Source organism: Hydra vulgaris, chromosome 07 (genome assembly GCF_038396675.1).
Source record: "Hydra vulgaris chromosome 07, alternate assembly HydraT2T_AEP".
Classification (NCBI taxonomy): Eukaryota; Metazoa; Cnidaria; class Hydrozoa; order Anthoathecata; family Hydridae; genus Hydra; species Hydra vulgaris.
Window position 1 is genome coordinate 14,696,530 of NC_088926.1, and position 13,866 is coordinate 14,710,395.

General features: G+C 27.7%; 1 protein-coding gene across 1 annotated transcript in view; it reads right to left on the reverse strand.

Annotated features, from left to right (window-relative positions):
- Positions 1-13,866, reverse strand: part of LOC100206310 (transmembrane prolyl 4-hydroxylase) — a 47,037-nt gene that overhangs the window by 16,537 nt on the left and 16,634 nt on the right. Inside the window, exons 4-5 of the mRNA XM_065801151.1 lie at positions 2,448-2,631; positions 1,108-1,278 (exon numbers count right to left, since the gene is read on the reverse strand). Coding sequence (XP_065657223.1) covers positions 1,108-1,278; positions 2,448-2,631 — 355 coding nt within the window. The remainder of the gene's footprint in view (positions 1-1,107; positions 1,279-2,447; positions 2,632-13,866) is intronic.

The following is a 13,866-nucleotide window of genomic DNA, read 5'->3' on the forward strand; positions in this document are numbered from 1 at the left end:
TGAGTTCTTTTTTATACATTTGAAAATATTTTCAAATGTTTTTAAAAGCTTTTCATTTTTTTCAATTTTTATGTATTGTTGGTAAAGTAATTGTTTTTGGCTAGTTTAGTGACTTTGGAGAAGTTCATTAAGGAAAACTAATAGCAATTAAAAATAAAACTTTACTTCATAGTAATTTAGATTTGGCACAGGTCAATTTTCGAAATTACCAATAAAGTTAAGATTAGTGAAACTGTTATTTAAATAACCATTATATAAGTTTATTAGGATGATTCCAGACATAAATATATTCATATACATATTCCAGAACGCTTAAATCCTCTGTTCTTTTATTGACATTTTCTTGATGATGACCTTTAAGCTTAATTGAAGTCAATAATGGTAAGTGATCACTAACCTTAGAATATTGTCATGGATCTTTTTAGTAGTCATATATTAAATACAATCCATTTAAAGCTATTTATACTTCTCTTAAGTATGTCTAGCTGACTGATGCATTTTTCCATTGATGTTTGATTGATTTGTGAAGAGGTTAGATGAATATCTAACCTCTTCACAAATCAATAATTCCACTAATGATAAAATGAATAAATACATTATTGCTAATACATGATCATTTTTGTAAAAATAATTAAAAAAAAATTTTCTTCAATGTATAAAATGCACTTTCACTAAAAGATCGACCCTGTTCATATTTATTCGCCTGACTGAAATATATAGAGTAAGAATTTTTTAAAATATTTTTGATACCAAGTGTTTACCAAAAAATATTATGCCATAAATAGCTATTAAAAAATCAGTATATTTGATTATAATCCTTGGCAATTAAAACTACAAAAAATGTTAAATAAATATACTAAATAAAGCAAACCCTTTTACATAAATGAGGATTTTTAAGGAAAACATTATTGTTAAAATATACAATTATTTTGCATCTAAATCCAGTTGAATTAAAAATGATAAAAAATAACTTATGTCTATTTCAAGCTATTAAATTACTTATTAAGAAATTGTAATGTTGCTTACACAGTTAAAAAAATATATATATAAAGTAACCCAGAGAAAGTATTAAAAGGAATTATCAAAATAGAAAAAATATTAAAATACCTGCAAAATCGACAAAGCTTATTATCTCCATACAAACAACAAGGAATATCTTTTGAAACTGGTTCACTATCATGACGTAAGGTGTAAAACTGACCTTCACCAAAAAGTCTTACTTGAATTGGTTCACTCTCTTCAATAATTAGTGATGGAAGCCCCGTAATCATTGAAATTCTATATGGAAACTTACAATTACAATACTAAAATACTTATTACTTTAGTAAGAATAGCTAAAAATAAAAACAGCAAAAACTAGAAAGGTAGTAAAAGATTTTTAAATAAAATTACCCCTCCTCACACATAATTACATACCCCTCCTCACACATAATTACATACCCCTCCTCACACATAATTACATACCCCTCCTCATACATAATTACATACCCCTCCTCACACATAATTACATACCCCTCCTCACACATAATTACATACCCCTCCTCATGCATAATTACATACCCCTCCTCACACATAATATATCTGAAGTTTGATTAAAATAATGTAAGATATCTTTACCATTAATTTAATCTTATTTTGCATTCACTTTCAAACCTCTAATAATGGTTATGTTAAACTAGTCCATAGTAAATAAAAATATGTTCTTTTATTCTTTGCTTTAAAAATAATTTACTTTTTTATGATTAATAATATAAAAATCAAATTTTTAATGCACAATTATAAACTTGTGTACTAGCCAATTAAAAATCCCACATTGTTTTAAGCCTAATTTTGGTTTAAAAGAACTACTGATTTATATTTAAGTTTACCCCATTTTGCTGCAACTTTTTGTCCCTTAATAAGAACTTAATAAAAATTGAATCATAAATAGTTTTGTTAAATACAAAATCTACCCTTCTATTTTCTTTAAAAAAAAAAGAAAAAGTTTTTGAACATGTGTTAGAAATACTCAATCAAATATTTACATTTGATTGAGTATTTCTGGAAATTTATCTGGTTTTTTTGGGGAGCATTCCTTCGAAAAAACCCTATTATGATGTATATATAATATGTCAACCCCACATTTATCTAGAAGCTTTATAGTCTTTGCTATTTTTAACATAATCTGCCTTACTGTGCCTGTAAACTACTTTACATCGGTTTATAACTACCTTACTGTGGTTTGTATCTACCTTACTGTGGTTTTTAACTAACTTTTTGTAATTAAATAAAAAGACATTTTATTCTCAATGTTTTTTTATAAAATATAAAGCAAAATTTATAATAACATAACATAATTTTATCCAAAATTTTTACACTGTTTTGCTGTTTGTAGTATTGCTAATATTAATTAAGTAATAATATTGTAAACAAACAAACAAAAAAAATTCTAGAATGATTAAAAATACCTTTCATGATACTTTTCGAAATATCCTTCTTTTGTATGTTTTAAAAGTTCGTCTTGATCATGCCAAATCCATGAAGTACTAGTTGTTACATTACGCTGTCTAAATTTTTCTTTTTTTATGTTGTCCAAGTAGTATTTGGCTTGTGCAAAGTCAGTCTTTTTCATTTCACTAAGATCTACCTTTCCTATTTATAGACAAATTAAAAATTCAATTCAATCAAGTAATAACATCTTTTTTATTTTTAAATTTTTCATCAAAATTTTTAAACAAAACCAGATCAAGAATTTTAACCTATTAACAGGTCCCTTGTAATATTCTAAAAAAAATCTTGCGTTTAAAAAAAAAAAAAAAAAAAAAAAAAAAAAAAAAAAAAGATTACATACAAATTTCAAAAATGATTATTTATTTTGTTAAAAGCATCTGTATATATAATTTGAAAGTTTTTTGTGCAATATAATGATAAAAAACTTTTATTTTGAGTTATTTAACCAACTATTAAAAGATTTTAAGGGTATTTGCAAAGATTAAAAGATTTTAAGGGTGTTTGTAAATTTAAAAAATATAAAGGGTGTTTGCAAAGTTTAAAATTTTTTGAGGGTTTTAGCAGACAAATAAAATGGTGGTCATACACAACTATATTTAATTCACAATTAACATTTACTAAGTATTTACAAAACTTGGTAACTTATTTTTAAATATAGTTTTAAATATGTTACATGATCAGTTATATATTTGTATTCCAAATAAAATATAATTTTAATTATAAAAATTAAATTTAAAAACTAATTATTTTCGAAACTGTTGCAAAAGTTAAAAAAGTTTACCAAATTGTTATCAAATAGTTGGTAATCATTAACACAATTTGTAAAGCAGTTGAAGTTGTAATTTTTAATCATTTAGGTAGGACTACACTGATATTTTCTATATTTTCATTATAAAAATTAACTTTCAAAGAAAAATAAATTCCAGCATACCATATCGTTATAAGTTGGAAAAAAGAACACATTATAATCGAATATAGTGTAAAGAAAATTATAATTTTTTTTAAAAAAAAGGTATAAAGTTTATGATGGAATGGAAACAAAAGGGCTTATGATAAGCATAAATAAAACAAATACTTTTTTTATGCATTGTTAAGTCAAGCATGAGCAAATAAAAATACTAGAAAGTGTAAATGTGGAATGTCTAAAAAAGAGAAAAGAGTTAAAACAAACTCTAGTTTGAACAGTTTGTAAGCAATGGGTTCAAAAGGCACATAACAAGCTGTTTTTAATATTATTAGCATCTTGAAAGAAGAGAGATGGCAATCAAACAGATGATGATAATGATGATGATAGCGATGATCATATGGATGTGCGGTGCAATGCAACTAAAATGTTCTGTATCGCAAGGCGTTTGTTTGGTAAAGCATCTTTTGTTCGTTATTGCAACTTTTTTGTTCGCTATTGTAACTCCGTGTTCAGTTTTGCAACTTGAATAATTTTTTTTTTTAAATTAACTGGTTACGTCGTCAGTCGGCACAAAAATTTTTGTTCGAAATTACTTGGGCAGAGAAAAATTTGTTTGGTGAGGGAAGTAAAATATATCGGTATTAAAACAAAATTGTACATATAGGAAGTAAACTTATGGAAAGAGATATCAGTAGCCTATACAATTACACATGTGTTTAAAGTTGTTTAAATTTCTCCTACTTTTATAAATTTTACTATTTTTATCTACAAAATTATGACAAAAAAAGCACTTAAAAGTGTATATATTTTTTTGAGTACAATCAATCTTAAAGTTTAACCAACTTTATAAATCAATTGTGATATATCTAAAGGGTATGAGCTAGCTAGAATCAAAGTGGTGTATATCGATTTCTACTCAATAACTGAGTAAACTTTTGAGTAAAAATTTTACTTGCAAAGAGTAAAGATTATCACTCATTCTTGACAAAAATTGGTTAAAAAATGTTTAAAGTTTCTCAAGCATATTCCTGACTGCTGAATTAATTGCAAACAAATGTGCAGGGTGTGCAAGCCTAATTAAGTTTCACATGTTAAAGCAACTTTATTTTTTTCTTTAGTTATATAGTTGCAAGAGTAGCTTTAAAAACCTAATGAAAAAGATAAATGTCTTTATTCTAGTAATATTAATCATTTTTTTAAAAATTGTTTGCACAAGTACTTAAACATTCAGTTAGGGATTGTCCATATATTTTGCAACACTAAGTTTATTTTATTAACAGAAGTAGGAAACCTTTTACATGACAGTTTTTATTAGATGATTTTGATTTTTGATTTAACTTAAGGCTCTGTGAGTACTTTTGATCTTTTTTTGTTTTGTTTATTAGTAAAATTTAGCGTTGCACAATTAATGGACAATCCCTAATAAAATCCACTCTTATACCGAAGAAAATTACTTTTACTTTTAAAACTAATACTTTTACTTTTGCTTTTTCTATTCTTTATTCTTAGGAATTCATGGAAAACTCGATTATTTTACCTAGTTTTTAATTTATTAGTTTTTTAGACTTGTCCTAAAAGTTAATCATGATAACTAGAGCAACTATAACTTTATTTTAGTGAAATTTTTCACAATCAAACCAAATGTAGTATGTAGAATTTAAAAAAAAGATTTGAAATAAAGAGATAATTGAGTTTTTTATATTCCCTTTTCCTAGGGAAAATAAAAAACTAAATTGTGCCCTTTAAAGTACTTTCAAATATTCTGTGATTGTTACAAATTTTTAAAAGTCATTTATAAATTTATTTTCTTGTTTTTTAAGAAAAAAGATATGTTATTAAGCTACTGGATCATACTTTTGAAATAGGTCGTTTTATTGATGTCAAGCACCTGAAGTCTTAGTAATTTCTCACTCAATATCACATCATGTGCAAAAATGTGCATTTGAATACAATTAAAACGTGTCATTTCTCAGAAAAATTTAAAAGTGCTTATTTAAATTTTTCAAAAAAAGGCATGTACTTTTTTAATGCTTCGAGTCCAACATTGAAGATTTGTTAATAAAATAACATTTTAAAGTTTAAAAATCTTTTTCAACAATCACAACACAGACTAATTTGCATGATTTTAAAAATTATATCAATTTGATCCGGCATATTTGTACAAAGATATCATAAGGTTTTTTTATGTATATAATATTCATAATTTATATGTATGTAATATTCACTCATATGTACATAATATTTTTTATGTATATATCATGGATGCGGAGTCCCAAAGATTACTTTCTAGTTTTTGGTATCCAGTAGCTTTAAAATTGTAAAAAAGCTTAGAGGCTACTAATTGGGAAAAAATCAAGACTTGTAGGTTAGAAAAGCAATCAATTTTTGAACCCAGAGTTCTAAGGTGTAATGTTGGCAAGGACTCTGGGCTTAAAAACAATAAGTTCCAACTCATTAAATATCATAAATATCTTCTTTTTTTTTATAGCAGATTATTAATCAACCGACATGTTAGAGCTTCTGGACACCAGAGACCATAAAAAAATAAAGTTAAAAAACCAGAGTCCTAATGGGACTCCACATCCCTGGTGTGTATATACATATATATATACACACATATATATATAAATATATATATATATATATATATATATATATATATATATATACATAAATATATATATATATATATATATACATATATATATATATATATATATATATATATATATATATATATATATATATATATATATATATATATATATATATATATATATATATATATATATATATATATAGTTCTATAGTTTGTTGGCTTTAGGAAGAGCGGAAGGAAAAAAGTGATTCTTACGCCAACACATACGTCACTTTTAATTACTTTTGACTTTCGTCCAACATTTCCGTGTTGGACGAAAGTAAAAACCATTAATTTAATTACAAATTAATCGTTTTTTAAAAAAACCACAAAAACGCAAATTTAATTGACCAGAATGTTTTTAAAAACATTCTGAATGTTTTTATAACATTTTGAATGTTTTTAACAATATAAACAATGTTTTTATTTTTATTTTTTTTAATAAAATGTTTTTATTTTTTTTAATAAAATGTTTTTATTTTTATTTTTTTTACTGTAAATCATGCGCGGAGTGTTGCTACATCGACTATCTTATAGCCTGACTCGCAAGGGAGTGCTGCTACATCGACTGACAAATAGCCTGACTCGCAAGGGAGTGCTGCTACATCGACTGACAAATAGCCTGACTCGCAAGGGAGTGCTGCTACATCGACTGACAAATAGCCTGACCCGCAAGGGAGTGCTGCTACATCGACTGAGGGTTTGGTTGGGGCAGGCAGTCTATCATTATTAAAAAAAAAAAATTTCGGTCTTGCATTTTAATTTTTACTTTTTGTCAACAAAATATCGAAAAAACTTTCGGACAACATCTAAGGGTTCTATATATATATATATATATATATATAGGAAGACCACACTGGAAAAAACAGTCACATTTTTTAATTTCCTAAGTTATTGCCCCTGTCCTATATATAGTCATATATAGTATGTGCTAAACTACCTTTCAAGTGAAAAAAACGGCAATATCCTTAGGAAAAATAGAGAAGAAAAAACTCTGTACAATGGAAAAAGAGGCATAGTCCATTGTTTACAATGAAAATAAAAGCAAAGTCACTAATGTCATGTGATATTTAGCGTCACGTGATTCCAGAATCCAATGGAAGGCAATGCTGATGAAAACATCATTAAGGATGGCGGATTGTCGTGAACGCGTTGAACTTACGAATAGACCGAAGAAAAGACAAATAGTTGGAAGATTAAAAGAAAAACTAAAAAAACAAAAACTGTCAAATCACACAACAGGACCAGACTGCAAATGTACAAGATTTAAGTGTTTTGAAATTGTAACAGAAGATAATAGGGCACGTTTATTGGCTAAGTTTAATGCAATGTCCACCAAAGATTTGCAAGATTCTTTTCTGGCTGGGCTTATAACAGTGCGTGATGTCACAAGAAGAAGACCACAGAAAGAAGACCAGATAAAATTAAATAATAACAGCTATAAATACAAGGTTTTTGTAAATGATGAAGAACAATTTGCACAAGTGTGCTTCAATGCTTTCCATTTGATATTTGGTATCAAGAAAGGCAGAGTGGAGACAATAAAACGGAGCTTGTCAACTACAGGTAGGTCTACTACTTACTACTAGTCACTAGTGTACTTTCTACATTTTAAATATAAATATAATTTCTAAACAAGTAGGACCCAGTCTTAACATATTTTATTAAACTATTTGAAGTTTCAATATTGCGTCAATACAATATTTAGGATTATACTTTTTATAGAGATAGGTCATTCATAGGAGTAGGAGTCATAGGTTAGGCCATGGTCATACCCGGCCATGGTCATACCCGGCCATAGGTAAAAAATCTTTTTATTAATTTCAACATTAATAAAACAAGTAGGCTTTAGTCTAAGGCTTAGGCCTATACTTTTGGCCTGTAACATAAAACTTAAGCATGTTTATTTTTTTAATTTAATTTTTAAACATTTATAAGTTATAAATATAAGGAAATAAAAATTTAAAAATATATTTTCTCTGCACAGGGGAACCACCAAAGGATCAAAGAGGACAGCACAGTAACAGACCTCATAGACTTAGTGATGTTGTGGTAAAAAGAATACAAAACCACATATCATCCTTCAGAGGAAGACAATCTCACTACTCTTTGGGGAAAAGTCGCCGCATCTATTTGCCCGAGGAGTTGAATATAAACAAAATATATTCAATGTTTAATGACATTTATCCTGATCTGCAGGTTTCTTATGAAACATACAGAAAATTATTTAACAGTGATTTCAATATTTCTTTTGGATACCCAAGAACAGATACCTGTTTGAAATGTGATGAAATAAAGATTAGTATTGAAAAAGCTTCTAAAGATCTTTCCAACAATCCTGACAGTGAACAGCTTAAGCAGGCTCTTCAAAAACTCCAATTAGAAAGGGACGTTCATCAAAGAAAGGCGGACACCTTTTATAGAAGAAAACGAGAAGCTCGGCTCAAGGCAAGTAAAGATCCAAACTTTGAAGCCATTACCATAGATTTTAATAAAAACTTGAGCCTGCCAAACATAACAACAAATGACTTCTATTACAGAAGGAAATTTTTTATTTACACACTTTTTTATCATTCAATATTCACTTGCTCTCAAGTAATGAAGTTTTTATCTATTCATATGATGAAACTATTGCCAATAAAGGTGCAGATGAAGTCACCTCTATTCTTTTCCATTTTTTTATGAATCATTTGAGTGGAGAAATCAAACATTTGGAATTATTTTGTGACTCGTGTGCGGGTCAGAATAAAAACTATACAATGATTCGTTTTCTGGATTTCCTAGTTAATCAGAGGGAAAGGTTTGTTTCTATCAAGATATCATTTCCAGAAAAAGGCCATTCTTATCTTGAGTGTGATAAAGACATGGGTCTTATTAATTGTAAAGCACATGCAAGCACACCTTCAGACTGGCATGAAATATTTAGGGCTGCTAGAAAAAATCCAAGTCCCTACAACATCATTGAGCTAAACCAGGATATGGTAAAAAATATGACTCAGTTTTTAAAACCTGTGTATAAAGCTGGATGTCCTGTACCTATGAGGCCTTTAAAAGAAGTCATGTTCTCAAAAAAATCACTTGGAGTAATTAGTCAAAGAGACTCATGGAATGGACCTATCCTTAATACCACTCTTTTGTCCAACGCTAGGCGTTCAAATAAAGCTGTCAATATTGGTGAGCCTGTAAGACTATACATGAAAAAAATTATTATTTCTTTGGCCAAATACAAAGATCTACAGGTCCTCAAGAAATTCACTTCAGCCCCTGAATTTTATGACAGTTTGGAACATGATGAAACTAATGATGATCCACTAGATGACCTTTCAGATGATTAAATTTAACTGAAATATAAGAATTGGTTCTTTACTTACCAGTATTAAAACAAAATTAGTTCTTCATTTTATATAAAAAAAATAGTTGTTCTTGTTGTTGTTTTTTTTTATTTTGTTTGTGTATTTTTGTTGTTTTGTTTGTGTATTTTTCGTTGATTAGTCTGTATTTGTAAGGTGTCTGTTTTCTAACTATAGGCCTAACTATGAAACTATACTATTACCTCAGACATAGTGAACTTATTAAAAAACTAAAAAGAAAGGTTAAAATAATTTCCAAACATTAAAAATATTACATGTATTAATAATAATAATGTAAAACTATCATAAAAAGAAAAATTAATTTAAAGCTCTCTACTTATTAAATTATACCTGGGTCATGGGTTTGAACCCTGGTTAAGACTAGGATTTGTTTCTGTGACGTGAGGGTGTCCCCGAGTCTACCAACTCTGATGGGTATCTGACATTAGTTGGGGTAAAGTAAACTTTACAGCATTTACAGTAAAGATGGATGGGCATTCTTCTGGCCACACAATCCTCTAGTAAGCAGTGGCCACTCAATCTGCCCTGTATTCAATTTGTTCCAACAGGTAGTTTACTATTTTATTTATAAAATTAGTCTAATAACTCTTTAGTTGAGTTTAAGAATAAAAACAAGGGAAAACACGGCATAGTCCAAAACAATGGAAAAAAAGGCAGAGTCCATTTTAACCCTCTTTACAAAATTGTCCTAAATCTTTCTAAATATACAAGGTCTAAGCAATATTTCTGCATAATTAGATTATGAAATGGGCACTCTTTAAAAAAAAATAATGAAAGTGACACTTTATTTCATAACTACTATTTCATATGGTTTCAAACTGTAAAATGCGAATAACTCTAAACTACAAAAGTGTGACTCTGCTGTTTTTTCTCGTGTGGTCTATATATATATATATATATATATATATATATATATATATATATATATATATATATATATATATATATATATATATATATATATATATATATATATTTATACAAGTTTATGCATATGTTATACTATACCTATGCATGTATTATATTAAATATATCTTCACATTTAGTGTCATATTCCAACATTAAAGTTGTATATGAAAGATTTAAAAAGCTTCATCAACTCACAACAACAGACTCGAGATTCCTATTTTAGACTGAATTTAGACCTGAAGTTTTTTTCCAAAAAAAATTGTATTTTGAGTTTGTAAGTATTGTAAATTATTGAAAAAAGTTTGTTAAATTGCAATTGCATACACTTACTTGTATATACTAGTTTAAAAAATTTATTATATATTAGCTAGATTACTGATTTAAAACAAAGTTGATTAAATCTTTTTTACAATATAAAAAATTCAATTAAGTTTAACAAACTTTTAAAACTTATCAAAAAACTAAATTGAAATGTCTTATGCAATCTACAATTGTAGAATTGTCAACTGTAAGGTGAATGGTAGTCGTCTTGCTGGTTTTTTAAAATGCTGGTTTTTTTAAATAATCTGAGAAAAGAAATTACTTTATTTGAAGAAGAGCTTTGCTTTGTTTTAATTTAATGAAGTTCATTGCTTTGTTTTATATATATATACATACAACAGATACTGGTAATATGCTTCGCATCATTAGGTATGGTACCATTCAAAATGAGTTATTTTTGGAAAAAAAAAGAGTATGACGAAATGGGGCAAAAAAAAATTTAAATGGGTGGAAACAAATCTGTATATATAGCTTGTGTTTTAAAATACAAGTTTTGGTTTTTTTAAATATTGTTTAAGTATTTATGCACTTGTAATTTTTTTTTCTTCACGCTTAAAAATTAAAATTGTGGTTAGGGTTATTGCTAATGTGTGGTATTTTATGGGTGTAATTTTGTATTTTTTTTACGCAAATTTATTATGCTGTATTATCGTGCTCCGATGACTGATGACAAACTTTTTTTACAACTTTTTTTACTTAAAACTTATCATAATGATTTATTGTCTCCATAAGTTTTAAGCAAGCTTAAAACTTATGGAGACAATAAATCATTATGATAAAACAAACATACTGACAAAATACTACTTCATTGGTCTAAGATTTTCAAAAACCTAAGATTTTCAAAACGTTTGGTATCTTGCTTTGTCTCTCCCTATAGAAGCTATGGCTATTCTTTTGATTTTATGTGCTTGGTGAGATGGCCATTAAAGGTGCATAAATATTTTGTAATCTATTTAAATTTTCAGATAGTGTGGCATTTTAATATTTAAGAAAAGTGGATCAACTTTTTTTATATAAACATAAAACGTTTGTCTCAAGATAAATGGATGGCATTAAATAAATAATCTTATCTCTAGTATAGAACTTAACCCTGTCTATAACTGAATCATCAAGGTCAAGATTATACAGGCGAGCCCAAAAATAGATTCCATTCCAATAAATTCATCATTAAATTCAATAATGGATAAAAATACAGTTGATTCTAATACTTTCTTTGACACAAATACACTTTTAAGGCACTTTTTTCCAGTTAACACTATTCAATTCCAAATAACATTATTCAATTGTAAGATCTGCAAATAAACAACTTTTATTTTACATGGTAAAAATTGTTGTTTTAAAGTATGGATAAGTAAATAAATTTTTAAATTTTTTTTTTAGCTTAAGGTGGTCCTCCACAGAAAAGGCTAACTTTTGATAGCAAAACGTTTTTGATTTAATTTTTTCACCAAAAATGTGGTTCTATAAACTATTTACAAAAATCAATTTAAAAAAAAAATGTCTCAATTACCAAACTAATTAAAAAATAAATGAAAAAACTAGCAATTTTTGTGACAAGCTAGCAATCAAAATATTTATTATATCAAGCTGAAAATTGGTGTATATACTCATTGAGGTATATTAATCCGGATGAGAGAAGCATTTTTTATTATTTACAGTATATAAAAGGTTACAACATTTGAAACAAACATAGAAAAATCTCATAAAAAAGCACTTTCCTTTTTTATTTTAAATATCCTTCTCTCATTCGAATCTTTTTTAATCATGTGAAAAATAAAAAAAATAAAAAAATTAGATCAAAAGCTTGAATGAGTCCAAAGTTATCATGTTTTAAAGATTTGTATTTGAGGCAAATCTTAATTCTGAGAAAACGACAAATATATAAAACAAAAGAATAAAACCATAACAAAAAGTTCAAAAAAACATATTAAAACCCTCCAGGAATATATTGAGTTTTTTTTAATCATCTTTGTCTAGGTAACCCTTTTTAATTGTTTTTAGTTATTTTCTTCTCTTTTTGGCACAGTCAGTGGACTTTTGAAGAGACCGCTTTACAGCTTCTTTATTCTTTTCACTAAGTTTCATAGACATAACATATTGTGTTACACAATATGTTATTTATTTAATAGGACCTTCATTGAATTCAATAGCAGATGAATTAACTGCAGACTCTAAGACCCCTCTACCCACAAAAATGTATTTTGGACAGCACCTCCAAATAATCTGGTTGAGTGCCTCGTTGGTGTTTTGGGTCTTGCCATGAAAATATTTATTTAGTAAATCATCTCAAGATAAATCAGTAAAAGTTGGTTTCAAAATGTTGAAGACTGCAACAGAAAGATTTACTTGCTCTACATAAGTATTTACACCATGAACTTTGTCTAAATTATATTTGCACCAAGTCTCAGTGTCACTTGGGCACATACGGTGTCGACATTCCTTGATGTCAAAATCTGCTCAATGAAGCAAAACTGCTCAAACAGCTTTTTACATAGCATACAAAATGTCAAGATTGCTTCTTATTGCTAGGCCATAGAGGTTCTGCATAAAATTGGTCACAGATTTAGTTAACTTTCTTTTTCCATGTCGTGGTGTGCTTGTTCCTTTGTAAGTCTTAACAACCTTACTAAGTCTATTGCCTATTCTCTTCTGTACATGGCCAATACATTCAAATTTTGTGATCTTAATCTTCAATGTTCAATAATGTTCAAATCTTTGTAAGGGTCACTTTCAATTAAATCTTTAAAGTAGGAAGTGTCACCATCTCCTAAGTATTCATTATAAATCAATCACCATCTCCTAAATATTCATTTTAAATCTAAGTATTCATTATAAATCAAACTATTTTTTAAATTGAGCAATTGAATATATTGACTACCCCAGCAGATTCCATAGTACCTGGAGAACTAATGTGGTTAATAGTGCATTGACAATTTGCAAATTGTTCTGCATATTCTAATGTTGACTTTTATTTTTCCAAAAGACACAACCATGGCAAAATTTTGAAAGTACTTCAACATCAATACATTTTTTATCAATGATTGTTATTACTACTCAATTAAGGAAGGAATATCCTCGGGTTTGCCAGTTTACATCAGTGGTAACACATTTTTGATTTGGGCAATCAGAGTTAGAATGGAAGCTTTTGGCAGCTTTTAGCATGCTATCAACAGCTGTTGTACGGCATGCTTCCTATATAAATCTTGGTTGTGAGGATAATAACAATTGTT